General features: G+C 36.2%; 1 protein-coding gene across 2 annotated transcripts in view; it reads right to left on the reverse strand.

The window, feature by feature from the left end:
• Positions 1-5,743: 5,743 nt before the first annotated feature.
• The window catches only part of PCDH7 (protocadherin 7), a 288,813-nt gene continuing 275,482 nt past the window's right edge, over positions 5,744-19,074 (reverse strand). For both annotated transcript variants that reach the window (XM_080375608.1, XM_080375607.1), the window contains exon 3: positions 5,744-13,042. In XM_080375608.1, the coding sequence (XP_080231734.1) occupies positions 12,663-13,042 (380 nt within the window). In that variant the 3' untranslated portion in view covers positions 5,744-12,662. The remainder of the gene's footprint in view (positions 13,043-19,074) is intronic.

Here is a 19,074-nt window from a genome sequence, read left to right on the forward strand (position 1 = left end):
ATTGATGTCAAGGCTTTCAACACTAAGAAAATTATCTCCACTGGTCTAACCTCATCCATAAATCCGTTTGTTTTTTTTAATCACAGGAAGCAAACAGGTTTCTCAGCATTGGTTTACACTTGGCCAACACTGACTCTTCCCAAGCACTTTGTCCTTCATGTGCCCATAATTATGTTTCAGGAGGACTTGATCCTTGATTTTTCCAGGCACCAAAGTGAAGCTGGTTGGCCTGTAGTTCTCCAAAGTTGACATATTAGCCTTTTTGAAGACAACTGCAACATTTGCCTTTCTCCAGTTCTCAGATCTGGCCAGCCTGCTGGCAAAGCTCCTCTTGCTAGCTTTGTCTTCAGCCCTCAAAAAGAGGCCCCTGTGGTCTAAAAGCAAAATCGCTGTTGAAGACACCAGCTACGTAAGCCCCTTATCAATTTCCTAAAATAGCTGGAACCATATACTATAGTTTGCCAGTTTTTCTGACGAACCAGCCATTGAATCAAAGCTGTGGAAATATAATCATCCAAACCACAAAGAACACTTGGGATAGTGGATTTCTGACCTATAGGTTATGTGCTGATTTACTGTATCTGAGGTTTTGGACAACAGATTTTTTTGCCCCTCTTGTTAGATTAAAATTATACATTTTACAATTTTTCAAATAGCATATCTAGATGTAATTTTTGATGCAATAGGTACTAGAAAGTATTGTAATTTCTCAGGACAATTTTAAATCTCACTGCACTTTCTCTTTGAACTAAATTGCTGCTGTTGTTGGGTCACTATATGTCTTTCAGAGGCGGAGTAAGGGGAGACTGTCATGTATATCCAACCCTTGCTGTGTTAATCCAACATTGACTGCTGCTTTTTCTCCCCAGGAAGCACTTTTTAAAGTCTTTAAGTGCTACTGAGAGCAAGAGGGTAAATGTTCTGGACTGACTTTATGGTCAGTGAGCAAAAGCAGAAGTTTCTGGAAAAGGTTGAGGGGAAAAAAACTAAAAAAAACCTGTCAAAGGAAGATTTATTTGTCTAATGGACAAAGGTCTATTTTGCCAATGTAATGTGGTACCAATAGTATATATCAATAAACAAAATAATACACACCTATAGTTTACAGTTACAATAAAGTCATGCATTCAGGCAGATCCTTTGAGGCTCTGAAATCCTCACAATAAAGTTTTAAGACGCTTCTTTTTTCAGGAAGACAGGTTTGAGAGATTTTATGTTTCTAGTGTTCCAAAAAGGAATTAGAGTGAACTAGAATATGGTATGGCTAGCAAGGAAGAGAATTTATAGGGAAAAAAATTAAAAATACAAAGGTGATAGGCTGTATTTCTCCCTCTTCCTTGCAATCTGCATATACTGGGATAAGCTCTGTTCAGATTTGTCCCTATGCAGACTAGTTCCAGTTACATGGGTAAATTGAAAACAGAATTTGAGTAGTTATTCTTTGGTGTATATATTCTGCTGTAGTGATCCAGGGGCAAGATTTTATTTCTATGACTGAGATATGGGGCAGCTTTCTCTGTAGCAGGCCATGAAAACTTTTATAACTTCTCACTTCTTATACTAACAGCCTTTTCCTTCTAAATGATTACAGTAAGAATTTGATCTGTTCACAAATGAGTAGCAAGGATTACAAATAAAGGTCTTTAGACATACCTGATTCCTTTTCATTTTCACAGTTGTGTGTGAAAACAAAGGATAGAAGCTGTAAGAGTCTGCAAAGACTGCTATGTTTCTGTTGCTCAGAGGCAGGTCTCTCACTGAGGCATGATATCTGATCCTAGCTCTTTCTACAGTAAATCAGTACTCTCACAGAGGTGGTAATACATCTTTGGAGCTGGAGTACGTCTCCTCCATGTCAGACTGTACACTTTAAGTTCCACAGGTTTTAAGAGCCAAAACAGATTCTCCTGTCTAATCTTCTGCGGAGCATACCACAGCCCAGAGCCCTGCACCATGCATTGCAAACAAACCTTTTATCAAGCCACATGAAGATACAGGAACTAGTTCTAAATCCTTTGAGTAAGGTAACAGTCACTTACCAGGTAACTTCGTTACCGTCTCTGTGCAGTGCTGCTTTGTTTACAGTAGCAATATCCTTTCAGGGAGATCCATTTGTTTCCATGCTGAGAAAAATACCAGAATTTGTCTCTCAACAGATATTGCTGATGTGGGACTTAACATTACCGATGATGGTCCAAGAAACTTCAAACACTGAGAGAGTTGGGGGACGTGGTTGCAGAAATAAAGCCTTTTCCTTGTCATCCTTAAGATAAATATCATTAGTAGTTTTCTTGTAGTATTAGTGGCAACTGTGTTTTGGAAAAACAGTATAGAACAAGAATAAGCTCATATTTCTCTCCTTTTCAGAGCTAAGTATTAATTCACTTTGGTCACTTAAATAACTGCATTTCTTTCTTTACAGACTTCCAGCTGTGTAGTCATTTAAGCCTAATCAAATTGTCCAGTTTCTTAACTTTGATCAGAATGCACTTTGTTTCAGGCTTATGTGAGTTTCTGTAAATGCTAACTTTTTATTCATTCATTTTAAGGTTAAACAGTATGCACTTCCCAGTTCTTTAACTTGTGCTGCTGCATGGAACGTAGGATTAGTTTATTTTGAAAGCAAGATGTGGAGTTTGAAGAGATTGCAGTACCATTGCTGCCAAAGGAAGATTTTTACATAGCTGAGGAACTCTTCTGGTATTCTGAATAACTTAAAAGAATTTTAGTGTAAATTAAACTAATGTATCTTCACATTTTAGTCTTGGATTTTCCTGTCATGTTACAGCATGATTTTTAAAAACTGCCGCATGACTTTAAGTTATTTGAACTAAAATAATACTAACATGTATTCAGTGAAATATTTGTTATGCACATTAGCTTCATGAGTATCAATCCAGTTTTTGAATTTAATTTTAAAGAGAAATAGTATGAACTGAAATTATTAGTATATTGCAGGTTAACCTACAATGATCCTATTGACTCCAAAATGTAGTCTTGATCCACAATTGCTTTCTCCAATGGAATGTGAAGGTGAAGAAACACTTTTTTACTTTCTTTGGAGGGGAAAAATTGTGTCTTTTCACTTCTGTTGGAGGATATAGCAGAAGTTCTAATTACATCACTATGCTAAAAGTTGTAGCTGGAAGATTTAATACAACAGACACTTCCAAATACTCCAAAGACCACAAACATTGTTTGATGAGGACTCGCATAGTACGGTATTCTTCAAGTATTTTCTACTGTCTTCTGTTTTTGTACTTGTGTTCAAGAAGCATAAAGTTTGAAATAACACATACTCTTAGAAACTTGTTTGCAAATGCTTTTGGTTTGTTTTGCCACACATTTTTGTCTATACAAATCCCTGCAATTGGGAGTGCGCAAGACGACAAATATCTGTCACTGATTTCAGCAGAAGTTAAATACTATTTTTAAAAACCATGTAATGGGCTGTTCACTGTCCAAATAAACCCGGTAACAGTTCTAGTGCTTATAGCCTACATAATTCCGTGAGTCTAGCTATGTGTTTCCTGAGGCACAGAGATTTTAAGTTTAATTAGTAAGTTTATTGCAATTTGGAGAAAAGAAAACCTAATTATTTTTTTTTCCTTCTAACGTTTTCCCACTGCAAGTTTCCCCAGCAGAAGAAACAGTATCAAAACATTATCAATAAGAATCTGCTGAAGCAAAGTGTATTACTGTATTGGTTAACAAAATTGTGGCATTGAGGGCTGGTCTTTCTTTGTGGGTTTTTCTGCCTGTTCGTGTGTGGGTTTCGTTTGATTTAGGGGTTTTCAGAGAGAGAAAGAGACTTTCAACTCAGTATCCCGCTTCCAGTAGTTGTTAGTGCCTGTTTAGGTAAGACAGCAGTAGAAACAAACAGGTCTGTCTTTTACTTATGTTCTTCTTAACTTATGTCATACATAAAAAGTATCAATCTAGATATTGGGGTGTGGGGGGTGTGTTATTTTATTCTTTACATGAGCCAGATTCATGGGATGCATCCCCAAAATCGATCTCCTCTGACAATAAATTGAGAAGTTTGATGCACTTTGAGAAAACACACCATCTTCCATATATCTTGAACCTATTGCTTGATAATTTCATATGATGCTTCATAGCCCATTGATTAAGGGAAACTGAGTTTTTCCCATTTCTCTTCATGCCATTCATGACTTTATACAAACCGCTGCCAAACCTCTGTTTTTCTCTAGACTGCAAAGTCGTATTTATTCAATAACTTTGATCATGCTACACAGCATCTCCATTAGTATTTATATCATTTTAAATATAGAGGGGTGGTGGTCAGATCTGTGCAATTATTTGCTTTAAGCAGCAGAATCTATTATGTTTGATAATCCTTCCTCAATTCTAAGCCTTCATTCTGTTGGTTTTTTGTTTGTTTGTTTTTTGTTTTTTAGTGTCACTGAACAGTAAACTTCTGGAAACTTCAGATCCCATCACTGTGCAAGTAAAGATAAGATGTATTATTTCTGGGTGTTCCTAAATTTATTTCATCTGCAGTCACTCAGTACAGAAAAAATATTCTGTAACTCTCAGATATGACCTTCTCAGTCCATGACTAACCAAACTCTTACCTTTATTTATTTCTGAATGGTTATTTTGACTAACTGAGTTTTCTTTGGAACTGAAAAGTGGTATTTAACTTTTGTATTAATACATAATACTGTATCTAGCTGATATATTACAGCACTTCATGGCAGCTATAGTCTGAATGCCATATTCTTCAGGTGGAGCTTTTACATTATTTCCCTTGATCAGTTCTATGCCCTTCTAAATGAGCACATTGCTGTAGCTGTACCATTAATTAGTCATTATCATTGTACTGATGACACATAAATACAATCAGAATATTCAACAGAGACATCCAAAGTGATTGAAAACAAGCTTAACTTACCAGGGTTGTGTGAAAAATGATTTCTTCTTTCTTGTATATATGAAACACTGTTAACTGTGTTTCAGAGGGACCTGGAGTATTTGTACGTTTTCCTTTCGTATCTACATTAGGCACAGATTAGAGCAAGAAGAAATCCACTGCTTGTTATTATAGGGTTGTACCCAGCATGCGGTTTGTTCTTTATCACACACAACAGCTTTTCAATCCTGTCTGGAATTCAGGATTTTATCTTTTTTATCAGCATAACACCATATTATTCTAAATTCAAGGCATATTTCTTGTTCTACTACATATACGGACCTCTTTAATATTCAAACTCATGTTTAGAGATATGTATGAGTGGATCTACCATGATTTCATGCTCCTAAAGATTGGGTGGCAACATGATGCCTGCCTGATGCTCAGAGGTCAGACTGAAAAAGAATATGAAATCATTCATTGTTCCAGGGCTCTCTTCTAGTTCAGAACAAGGTGGGCAGAAGCTAAGTAGATGCCAAGCTGATTCCAGGAACTGTCAGCAAAAGAACATGAACTAAGAATAAAGAAAGAATCATCTGACTTTTGTTCCAGCAAGTTATGTGAGATGGAAGGATAGAGAGAAATTGAAGCAAGTTTGGTGTTACCCTGTTTTCTAACTTTGTGATCACCATACCCTGCCACATTAAGCAATAGCCACTAATTTATCTATTTTGTTCTGTCTTACTAAACCTTAAAATAGATATAGGACCTCATGCTGAAGGTTCCTGTTGTCCAGCATTCTGTCTCTCTGACTTTGGTTGATGATACATACTGAAAGACACACTTAACTGGTATTAGGTCTCCACCTGTTTGTTTGTTTTTAAATCCTCATTTCTCTTTTTTGCTTATTCAATTTTCAGCCTCTTTTGTTTTGCTCACACCTAAACAATAAATCATTACAGTGTGTGCAGCACTTTGTGGATCTTTTCAGATAAACAGGATCCCTTTCATCTTATTGCAATTTCTTCACTTATACATGTCTTATCAAATACATATTCAATTAACTAAAAGTAGACTACTACCACCATAATCTTACCTCAGTTAGAATCAGCTTTGTTTTCTGGAATCATGTAATATAGTTACTATATAAGAAGAAAAAGCACCAAGAAGATGTTTTACCCCAACTAGACTTAGTATGAGATATAAAACATGCAAGTTCTTCAGGAAGAAGTGGAGGTGCACACTTATGTGGGGAAAAGACAGACTCCAGTATGAGAGATTCTATTCATGGGATTTTCTGTAGGTGCCTAAAGCCCATGAGACATAGGTAATAAAGAGAAAGCATATTTTTCCTCTTGCTATAGTCTTTTCTTCCTTCCCTGACTCTCCACAAGATTTGGAAAAACCTTGTGATTCATTCTTAATTTAAGTTGCTTTCTCCATGACACTGACCTTGCTGAGTGTAAAATCTACCAAAGGAGAAGTAAACATGCTATGCTAAACCTGCTTTTATGCTACTTTCTTCCCTCTGTAATATTCTGGAAAGCAGTGATAGCTGAAAGTTCTAGATTTGATTTGGTGAGATTTTTGGTTTGGGGTTTGGTTTTGGTTGTGGTTTGGGGGTTTTTGTCTTTTATGCATGATTAGAGTGTAAACATGAAGAAGTTTGTTTCATTGCTAAAAGTAGAATGGAAATCTGAAAACTGTATCTTGGCTATCTTAGTCTTTCTAAACCTGCCTTCTCCCACAGTGAATGCTGTAGAAGCCTGCTGAAATTTGTTTTAGTAAGTTTACAAAGAAGGAATAGTAATATATAAATATTTTAACCATTAATTAAATCTTATCAAATGTCACCTTAAATAGAATCACATGCCTTATAATTAGTAAGAATCCTTTCTTAGAAACTGCAGTACCATACTGTAGATAGCTACAAATTATGCATTAATATCTCCCTATTTTAGGATCCTTCAATCAGTTTGAAAGTCCTAAAGGGATTTGTTTCTGACAGTTCTGTACCACTACATTATACTTATTTGCTGTTCTTTGTTCCCTGTTCTCCCAGAGACTATTCCATACCACTACAAAATAGGTATTTTACCCTTCCCCCCCCCGGCGCCGGTTTCTTGGGAAGTATTTCTCAATCTTTAAACCAGCTGTACTTGCTTTAGAAGAAATAGCTGTATGAACTGACTGACTGGAGTTGTATCACTTTACTAAGCAATAATACTAAATATTCTCATCTAACTCTGGTATTGCTTTCTTCTTTTGCATAGACTAGATGATTTGCACATTTATGAACTATTAAGCATCTTCTGTACACTCCCCTCAGGAGGCTCAATAAAGACATGAAATTATTTCTACCTAGGTCATATTTATTAATTTCAGTCTCTGCATAAGATTTACATTTTTACTGCAATGCAGGAGGGAGAAATGAAACCAGGGTTAAAGGGGAGCATAAATCATTAGGTTTCACCAGTTTATATTATCCCCCCCTTACCACTCTCGGAGGCTCAGAAAATTTATTTTATCTTCCTGTAATCACCTTCATGGATGCAGTTGGTAAAAGACAAAATAAACAAACATAAAGTCATGCCTTGCATACTACATCTAGTATAAAATAAACATGAAAGCTTCATTGAAGTTACTCATTGAAATACTGCTACTGCTGCAAGAGGTTGAGGGGTAGCTCATTTGAGTGTGATGTGGGAGATCTGGGGTCAGTTGGATTGAATTCTCTCCATAGGCATGCAGATTCAGACCTTTGCTTCTGGAAGGAAGAATCCTTCCTTGACACATTCATTAGAGAAGACCAGGCAATGTTAACTGAAAACACAGCCAGAGAAAGAAATTTGCAATGTAAAGTTTATTTAAAAAAAAAAAAAAAATTGCAGCCAGCCTGTATTCACAAAAATTAAAGCCAGATCTGTAACTAAGGTAAAAAGATAGAAACAACACTTTCTGTGGTGTTCAGTGGGAAACTGTACACAATGATTTGCAAGGTCGCTGTAGCAATACTGTATTTTGTAGAAAGCAACAAGGGGGGGGTTGTTGGGGGGTGATTTTTAGCATTTGATCTTTCTCCCCAAAAATGTACTTTTTACATACTACAATTGATGGAAATTCCAACTTAATGGCTGTTTTGGAATCTGGGTTGGGTTTGGTTTTTTTCAAACAGGCAAACAAAAAGAGTGTGTGACCCAGGCAGCTAAGGAATAAACTCTTTCTGCTTCTTAGATTTTCCTTCTTGAGAAGGGTTTGTTCTTGATCTGCAGTTATGCCAAGATGGATAATTTATTTCACAGCTAGAAAGAACTGGAGGGTTTTATTTAACATTTAACATTTAGCTCTAAAATGCTGCATTAATTGTGTTGTTCTTTTCAGCATAGATGCTTTGCTAGCATTTTAGGATTTGTTAATATTTTCAAACTTCTTGGGAAAAAATAACAACCTTGCTGATAACTAGAAAATTGCCATTTACTCCATAATGGAAATACCTGAGGTTTTATTTAAGACTTGTTATTCCCTTTAATATGAAGGTTTTAAACACACCTTAATAAGAAGCCCTTTTGAACAGTAATTGGAAACTGCTACCATTACAAGTACTTTATTTCTACCACCAAAACAGCTGTATGCTGTCCTGAGTGACAATAACCTCTACTGAATTTAACTCCATAGACAGGTAAAACTTCAGCTACATCAGCAGCTGAAGATGTGGCCAGTTACAAAAGCAGTTTCATCTTGCCATGCAAAATATAGGTTAAATATTCAAACTAGCATGTGATTTAATCCAGTAAATGTAGAATTAGCATATCAGAGAAAGTACACTGGCAAATGGGCAACCAGTTGAACATGTTATATTTTAATTTGCAGAGACAAAAATGACAAGCAATTTATTTACATAAAACTGTACAAAAGCAAATTAAATTATGTAAATATTTCATAAATAGAGGTGGACTAGCGTTTAATACATTTTTCCATGTTTAGCATAGTTGCGTGCATAGTGACTCATAATAAACAATGATAAATTGTTCTCTGCTTCACTATCAACATCCAAGTTGCAGAACAATAGTCAATGATTAATATTACAAACAGATCGTACCACACTAAATGCAAGTGCTTTAAAATTTAGGAAAATTTTTTCTGAAAGCATACCCCAGGTAGCTGGTGAATGTTGTCGTCTTTGTGTTTATGCTCTTCAGTCAGTAATACAACTTAACTGATGGACTTTCAGTTCTGTTATTTCATCTGCTTCATTCCTTAAGGAAACACTGTATATGTATCACCAATGAAACAAATGGAAGAATATGTCATTGTTCAAGTTCCTTACAAGCGTTTGGTGATGGCTGGGTTTATGGCAAGTTTTTTATTCATATTCTTTATTTTCCTGCTCGACAACTTCCTAGGGTAGCCTTTCAGCCAATTATTTCAGTCCCATTTAAGTTCTTCCCCCACATAAAAATAATATTTAACTTTTTTTTTTTTTTTTCCTGAAACTCAGGCAGCAGGCCAGTCAGAAACCATATTGAATAAGTATAGTGGATCTGAGATCCAGAATGAGCATTAGATTTTAGACCAAAGCTATTGAATTTTCTAATACATATAAAGTTATATATTAACGCATCAATCTATAAAGGTGCCCTAATGTAAAATACATGCAAAGCTCATTTGAGTTTTCCATGGAAGGAAATAAAATAATGACTCCTATACTGAAATGTGAGGATGGCTAAAAGCAATTAAAAATAAAAATGTCAATTTTTCTGGCAACGTGAACTGGCGACACCTTGCTAAGTAACTATAATATAGACTGATCAAAGTTTTCCAGGCAGCAGAATTAAAAAGAAATGAAAAAATAACCCAAACCCCACACAAATAGTAATAAAAAAAAATCCTCAAGACCTATTTAAACCACAGCCTTGTGTTAATAATGCTTAAGACTGGTCCATTAACTGAGTTTGGCAAAAGGCTTCTTTTTAAATATATTATTTATAATTCCTCAGAAAATAAACAGGTAAATATACAGGTTCAAAAAAGTTGGGAATAGCCCCTTATCCCTCAGTGTCCAAACCCAACTACCATTTTACCATAATAATAGGTATAAAAGGCACAGTTGCATATTTTGCATTCACCCTAATTATTTTTTATCATTTTATTAGTTTATTTTTATACAAAAGCACTCTATTTATGGAGTGGCACCAGATTTAACCTATTTTAAATCAAGAGGAAAAATACAAACACAAAATATATCTTTGTGTCATGCCAGGTCAGAAGAATAATCAGCATATTAATAGTGGCTAGTTCCACTACAATTAATGTGAGTACTTGAAGTAGATAGAATTTTGTAAAAAAATTTTTCACACCCATTTCAGATCTAAGGAGATGCACACAAGTAAGGTATCTAATGACTGGTTTATGTGGTGCAAAAATTGGTGAGTGACTGCTGATCCATTTAATCTGAAGGTCTTCTATGACCTGTATTATTAGCCTTGTAGAAAAAGTGTCTAAGAATATATAGAACCAAGCTACCTAATTTATTTTTGTGTGTGTAATATTAAATAAAATCTTATTAAAGGAAAGTCGGTTGAACATTTGTGTTATGCAATTGTGTATTCTGTTGAAACGTGCAAGAAAAATGTGTATACATTACATAAGCATTTTTAGAAGCATTTTTAAACAGGTACTTACAGATTATACAAAGCAGTAACTGCTGTATGCAGTCTCATAACAAAGTACTAGTTTGCATCTCTCCATATTACTTAAATAATTAAACAGAAAGATGTTCAATCATTATTAATCCTTGATTTTAATATTTTCTTTCTGAAATGTGCCCATTCATCGTAACTGCTATAAACAAACTAATGTTACTCAAAGGAAGTAAACCCAAGAGAGGAGAATGAAATGGCCAATAATGGCACATCCCGCTATATGGAGAAGTGAATTGAAAAGATAAATGTGATGAGTTGTATTGATTTACCAACCTCTACTTCAGGCTGTTTAAGGTTATTTCAATGCAGTTCTTCAAAGCAAGAAACTACCCAAAGCTACATTGTGACTACAGTGTACTAGAGAGCCATCTAGCCATGCCTTAATGCCAGGTTACACATCCAGGGATTTTAACGCTTTTCCCCTTGAGCCGTCCTTGCTGTGTTGTTCGATTGTCAATTTCATCTGAATGTCTGAGCTCAGTCTGTCATTATTACTATATCATCAGCTACAAAGCAACTGGTTGAAGTTCTCCGTGTTTTGTTGCTTTTATTGCACAAAAACCTATTTCATTTCCTCTTCGTTTCAAGAAGCGCTGACCATGAGAATCGTTATAGCCCAGAGCTCTTGCATATCTTGGACTCCTTCTGACTTACCTTGACCTGCTAGGTAAGTATTGTACCGCTTTCAAACCATTTTCTATCTAGCCTAAATGTTCAGTCTTGGCATCATTTAGTATTGCACTTCTCTTGGTATTAAACACTTGTGTTTCAAGAAAACCTTCATTTATATTTTTTACATAATTGAAGCAATTAATAATCTGCAACGCTGATAACAAAAGGCTTACACTCTGCAAAGGTTTTGTATTTGATTTGTAATACTCTGTTGTCACTACATCATCCTATCGTCCATCCTTTCCACCCCACCAAGCATTCTCATTAATGCAGGCTTCTACTACTACTATTAGTTATTCATTTTGATCTTAAAAATTCCCTGGAACTGGCATATGCAGCATATCATATGCAGCATCTGCTGCAACATATCATGTCATTACAAAAAACCCCACATTAGTTCCTTTGGGCATTCAACTGAACCGCAATGGAGAAAAAAATATTGTCATCTGGACTTGTGAATCATGCTGCTGTACAAAATGTAACTGAAGGTGTGTTATGAGTACGTGTGTGTATTTGCAAATATGTTAGTTTCCTAAGCCAAGCCCCAACACTTAGCAGTTCCCCTGATCCATTGTGTGATCTTTGGCCTTTTTGTTATTACGATCTTCCCAGCTAGATGTTAGTCTTGCCCAAAATAATGATTTCAACAGTTTATCATCACTATCCTACAGTATATATGTTACTAATTGTGTTTATGTTGAAGTCGTCATTACAGAGAACGAGAGAGAAGGAGAGAAAGAGACACAGCAAGAACATGTTTGTTCTATGGATAAAACAGAACTGGAGTTCATGAATCATTGGAAAGTATGCCATATTTTTGACTGCAGTCTCAGGCCGAATGTGTTTCTGGTTGCTTCCAGCCTCAGATGAGGGGTGAGAATATTAAAGCTGTGGTCTTCACAAAGTGCCTATTAATGATTATTCCTTTATATTTATCTCTATATCTGAATGGTTTCTGAAGGATTGTCCCTGGCAGGGATCAGCAATGTTCAGATGATATGTTTTGAATACATTTTTCCTGACCTGTTATCTTCAACAAGCCAGACGACAATCAAACAAAATGAGTGGCTTAACTCATGCTTCTGCAGAGCACAAACACCAGCGTGTTGTGTTCTTTATAATCAAGCTCATTACTATGGGAGGAATTTGCAACCATAGATTAAGGAAAATATAAAAATCAGTGAGGGGAATTAGACATGCAAGTAACAACGTTTTCTACATTGTACAGTATAGTCAGACAAACAGTATAATTAAATGCCTGCTGTGGAGGCAGAAGTGGCGGGCAGATCTTTTGTCTCTTTGGTGGCCCCCTCTTTTTTGTTTCTTATTTTCTATTAAAATTGTTTTGATTTTAAGACTTTTGCCCCTTTTCTTTCTTACAATATGAAAGGACTTTGTTGCTGCTTTTTAGCCTACAGGTAAACTTCTCTTCTAGTTAGAGTATTGACAGGAGATGGCTTGTATTCCCCTGTCTGTGTAAGGGGGATATCCTCTGGATTGCCTTCTTCATTTTTGCTGAAACTGGCTGCACTGAAGGTCTCATAGGATGAGGTCAACTTTTTGTTAAGGAGGTTTCTGTTGCGATCACCCATGAGGGAGGCTTCTCCATTGGCCAGCTTTTCTTGACTGCCCCGTTCATCAACAGGCATGAAAGTGGAGAGTTTTGGCTGGCTCTTCTGCTTTCTTTCAGGAGAAGTGCGAACTGGCATCCAGCAGGAGTCCGAGTGGCCGTATTCATCACACTCTCGGGTACATTTCCCTGTCAGGGCTACATCTGGTAGAGGCCTTGAATCTGAAAGTAAAATAGAGTTGTCTTTACAAATTGGTAGTATTACAATGACTTCCAGTGAAACTGAGAATCCTTAAATTCACAAAAGGTATTTTTAAAGATCTCGGTAAGAATGTTGCAATAAATTCCTTGGGTTTTTTTTTGTTGGTTTTTTTTTTTTTTTACATTGTATGTGCCTATAGGCAACAACTATAGCTCCTCAACCTCAAAAATTGAAAAATAAGATTATTAAGCCACTTCCTGTGCTTGTAAATCAATCTCAAAAGCATTTGCCATTATATAATGAATGATTTTTGATGTCTGAAAGAGTCAACCAAGAACTTAATTCTATACTTTCAATTTTCATGAAATTATTAAAAATACCTTTCTTTGAATTTTTTTGTTAAAAATGCTTTGAATTCATGTGACAGGAACCTGAGGCCTTGCACCCTGCCAAATACTTGTGAACATGCTTAATGCCCTGCAAGTGACCAGCTCTATTATGACAAAGAGACTAAATTTGCACATAATGTAAACCTCTGCTTGTTTTTCGGAGGATCAAGCATTCATTGTTAGTATGCAATATGCTACATGAATTGTACAATCAATAACTAGGAGGAGCATACAAAACCCCTGCTATTTGTTATAAACTTAATCTAACATGTACGGGTAAAGCTGTCCTGTGTGTTGTGTTTGGAGGGACAGGAAGAATCTGAGTGCTGCCCAAACTCTGAACTAATGTTTTACATGTGCCTTGCATTAGAAAGCGTCCTTTTCCAGATCACTGTGTCCAAGCTTTCTGCCTACTGTACTTGTAAGAGCTTTCACTGAAAACTAGCAAAGGTCAAGGGACTGCAGGATTGACTCCTACCAGACAAAAACACAGGTAGTTTTTAATATTCGTATTTTGATATTTGCATTTCAACTGAATTAAAAAGCTACCTGAAGTGTTTAAAGCACTGGGTAAGATTCTGAAACCTGGCTTTTATTCAGTTATTATTCAGGTATACTGCACTTTATGGTCTCTACAAGCTTCCCACAAAGTAACAACAGGATACTCAAACCATTAAAGCTGACAAAGAAACAAATCAACAAGTAAATTCATTGTAAAGAATATGCATATTATTTATTAGTAACAGTTGTCAACATTCTTATAGAATCTACCATATGTACTCTGAATCGTATTTCAGTATGTCACTGCTTTTAATGAGGAAAACAGCACTGATGTTTAGATAACTCACTCTGCAGCTGAGATATGTAAGGCTGGGAGGAGGGAACAGGATGTTTCCCCACCACCACCACTCCCTCCCTCCCTCCCAGTTGTACCCTTTAAGGCTTTTGCACTTAGACTCAGCCATGATTCTCACATTTTTTTCAGTGAGGAATTCAAAGGCTATGGACAGTTATTAGCCTATCAGTTTTCAAATGACTCTGTTCTGGAGACATAGACAGAAGATAGGGACTGTAATAGGAAAATCCTCTATTTGTCACCCAAATCTAATATTATTCTGGCACTCCCTAAAGGTAAGAAGCATAATTAACTGCTGAGTTGCATGTGATGTGCTTCGATTTTCAACAGAAAACCCTTCTTCATATTTTGACAACAGGGCAAATCCTCTTCCCATCTAAATCTCAATAAACTCCTTAAACAGCAGTTTATTTCCAAACAATGACCATTAAACATTATGCTTGCTACTAGTATTTCTATTACTTTGGCAGACTATTAGCAAATGCTAATCAAAGCAATATGTCTGACCTTTATTTAAAACAAAGGAATATGTGTGTGTTGAAAAGGATTTTTTTGTTGTTGTTGTCGTTTGAGTGGGTTTTTTTCCAGATTGAAACAAGTAATGTCTCATTATATCTGATGGGGTTTTTTTTAGTGCAAACATATCTTGAATCAGCATTAATTGGCTTGATATAAATCCTTCCCTTGATAGCAGTCCTTGAATCACGCACTTCACCATTTTGCATTGTAGTGCATCCCCTGTTCACTTCTGGACAAATATTAGGATTCTTCCTTATAAAACGTGAGGATTCCCTGTACAGTTCAGCCTTATAGTGCTGCTTTATGAAGCAATGTCTAAGTCAGTAGGTGGCTGACTCTCCCTGTTGCATTAGGTGATAAACTTCATCTTTACACCCACAAAAGAGCTCAGGGAGACACGGGCAAGGTAATACAGCCCAAATAGTACCTTGACAGACTATTCCCAGGCCCATCAGAGAGGCCATCGGCCCATCAAAGACCAATCTGGAGGTATGCCTAGGTATGTAGGACACCTTATGGGATATGGGGGGTGGGGGGAAGCAGGCTGGGAAAGCATAGGACTTATTCAGTGATGTTTAGGGGAAGAACCAAATGGAGGACAAGTGAGGGTTTTGAGTCATTTTTGGGGGAACAAGAGTGAGAAAATAGATAAGGGTATTAAAGGGCCAGTCACATGTAAATAGTTTGCTGGTTATTAAGTTTGTCTGATTGTGTCCTATGCCTGATCAGCACTGTCCTGTCTTCTTAGTAAATTCCTTTCTAACTCTTTCCTGGGTATGGGTTCTCTATTATGTGCATATGTGTGTGCACATATGTGTGTGTCCACTCTCATGTAGTGGACTAGTGGACTCTTTTCCGGCCAAAGGGAGGAACAGAATGAGGCCACTGATGCTGTCTGTGTATGTGTGATTGCACTGAGTGTGATCTGTGTGGCCAACTGGATGCATTTGGTGTATGTGTGTGCCTACCAGGAATACATCTTCATCTTTGCTGCTGGTTGGACCTGCAGACATGGAGCAGCAGCAGCAGCAGCCTCATCTACCTCCAGCTGTCAGATCTGGTGCAATATATCTTCCTCTAAAATACCTTTCAATTAATATTTGGCACGTGCAAGCCTTCTACTCCATTGCTTTCTTGCATCTGTTTTAAGACCTTGATGCAGTACAGCATGTAAGCACACATTTAATTTAACATGTTTTGAAATCTGTTGTATTTTAACTGCTCTTCTGTCTAAAAGATGGACATAACTTCAGTGTTTGGCAGAGGGGAGATGTGCAGGAAAATGTTTGTATGTGTGTTATATCAGAAGATGGGTAAAACATCTGGTGCTGTCAGGACTAAACTAGTACCTAAACCAGTCAGTTAAGGAAAACTTGGGTACTTTCTATACACTGCAGTAGATCACAGAGATTTAACCTTCATTTTGAATCAACTGCCACACCACTTCAGCTACAAAGTAATTAACGGTATTTTGCTAATTCCCTGAACAGACTGACCCTTTTTTGCAGAGCAGTGACTTTATGTTAGTTTTTTTACGTTATCTGGTCCATGGAGTTGTGAACAATCTCTGAATTGGGGGGGGGGGGGAGTTGTCTTCTAGCATAATTTACTTTCAAATATACCTATCTCTAAGTGACATGCTCTTTTAAGTACTTCTCAGCTTAAAAGTTAAATACTTTAGTAGCAACCACAATGCTAGCTGACAAGCCTAACTGAATATGACACAGCAAAGAATTTGTCAGTACAATTGGCACATCATCACGGAATAGTACAACAGATTTATACACTAGTTATATATCTGGAAACTGACTCAAATAAGTACTTAAAATGCCAGTTATTAACAAACAAATTTTATCACAATGTGAATTAGTGAGAAAGTAAACCTGGAAGGATAATATTCCTTGTCATACAAAAAATCTGTAGATATGGGTTTAGGTTTTAACTTTTTATACAGACTACTCAAATTTAAGCTTTTAATTGCATGAAATTATCTTCAGAGTTACAATGGAAGATGTAAAGTATGTTATTTTCAAACATATCCTCTTACAGTGTCTCTACATCAGCACTAGGTATTGCTTGGCTATTTACAAAGCCATTGTAAACCCACTCCTTAAAATGAAGACATTTAGACAAATTTTTATGTATACATATAAATGGAGACTTCAAAAGTGAATATTTATAAAGCAGATTTCAGTTGCAACTGCTAAGACTTCAACTTAAAAAAAAAATTGGAGAAAACTAATTTACAGGGTCTTACAATCTAACGTTCTCATTGCATCTGATATAAGCTTTCACCACCAATTTCTGAAGTTAGCTAATAAGTATAATTTTTTAAAAATAATGAATTTTATCATTAATCAAACAAATCTTTACAAATTTATGGCTAATTTCTGAGACAGTAATACCTTATGTTTTCCATAAGACTTTGTACAAAAGCATGCAAATAAATGAAGTTTATTGTTTATGTGCTTATGTTTCTGCTAATTGTAGTGAACTGTTGTTTTAGGGCTAGAAGGCTTACTAGTTATCAAAAAAGGAAGGCATCTACCATGGCAGTGTGGAGAGGGGAAATATTATGTTCTATATCCAGTTTAAAGCTAAAAAAGTTAGCAACCAAAATATTCCACCTAAGTAGTTTTTCATTATTTTCTCTCCTCCCCTTCCTTACCAAAGGTCAGTATTTTTCATCAAGTACTCAGCAAGCATTATCAACAAGTCAACAAGTACACGTTACAAGTTATGTGCTTTTTTATATGCACATATTGCAGTAATATGATCAATGATGCACATTCGCTCTGCTCTGCACATTTTTTAACAACTGTTCTCATACAATATATTTTGTAGAAACACAGCATTATCATTTAGTTTTTACATTGTCCTAGCCTATAGTCTCTTTTCTAGAAAGATGCAAGGAGATTTCATTTTCTCAACTTTTGTAAACCACACACAAAGCCTATGGCAACAACAGACTTTAAATGTACTTAAGTAGTCAAAAGCTCTGTTCCATTTGTCCCTGCAGCTGTAAAACCCTTTGAAACAACACTGACACCCAAGCTAGATTCAGTAATTTTAACATTCCCAGAGAGAATGCTGTGCTCAGAAAAAATTCCTCGCTGTAGACCTTTTCTTGGAGGAGTACATGACCACAGTAGCCATACAGTACTACAGCAGTGCAACAGTACTTGTGTAAACCATGCAGCCTGGTCCACAGGATCTAAGGAGTCATTGGCAGATGATTTTTAAATAGTATCTATGACAAATCAATGACTACATGCAGGTTTTGCTGCCTTTACCCTTTGATGGATCCATAACATCCCTGCATGGTTCCAGTTATGGAGGACCTGTAAAGAATGCCTTTGCAGTAGTTCCAGGCTACCGTGAGAAAGGAAAAAGGAAAAGGAACTTTCATACAGTAACGATGGAAACTGTGGTTTGGATGAGCCACTTTTCATTCCATCTTTTCCTGCACTCTGTATACACATATACTATATTCAGAGGACCATCCAAATTCAAGGGAAATACCAGTAAGGCTATGTAATTAAACAGGTCCATTTACACAGCTTTTATACTAAATGGTTGTCTATTTTATAAGCTGTGTGATTGGAGACAGAATAGCCCTCTTAAAGCATAACAAGTATTGACTATATGATCAGAGAACAATAATGCAGAAAACAGCTGAGAGGGTATATATTGTAGAAAATCACTGTTAAAGGGGGGGAAAAAGTTAATCTATGGTGATATGCAGCTACAGCAGTACTGTCTGAAATTCCTGCTTCCTAATTACAGTAATTCAAGAACTGCACCCCAGTTAGTGCTGTGGCATATTCTGACATGCCAAGACAGTATTAAAATACTTAAACATGTTTGAAGGCATCAGCAATTTCTTTCTGTGCACCTAAGGCTAAATACAGTTAAACAGCAATTGAACATATCTCAAGAAGCATTTAGTGCCCCAAGGCTTGGACTGCTGTCATTCTGAATGCAACATTATCGTGTACTGCAGAGATAGTGCATGCCATCTCTAAAACAGTCCTAACGAATAAAGTCAAACACAAATCCACTGTTTGAGATATGCCAACTGCACTGAAGTAATGAATATATTAATTGCTTTTGGACCAGAATAATTGAATGTATATCATGCCCAATTCTGAAACTATTTTCAATGCTAAAAAAAATACTTCAGAGTACAGAAAGGCTTACCTGTACATTGATCAAATGATTAATACTGTGAGATGAGGTATGACAGAAGGGTATACAATAATGAATTCTGAACCTTTTTATTCTTTCA

The sequence above is a fragment of the Falco punctatus genome (assembly GCF_963210335.1).
Source record: "Falco punctatus genome assembly, chromosome: 1".
Taxonomy (NCBI): Eukaryota; Metazoa; Chordata; class Aves; order Falconiformes; family Falconidae; genus Falco; species Falco punctatus.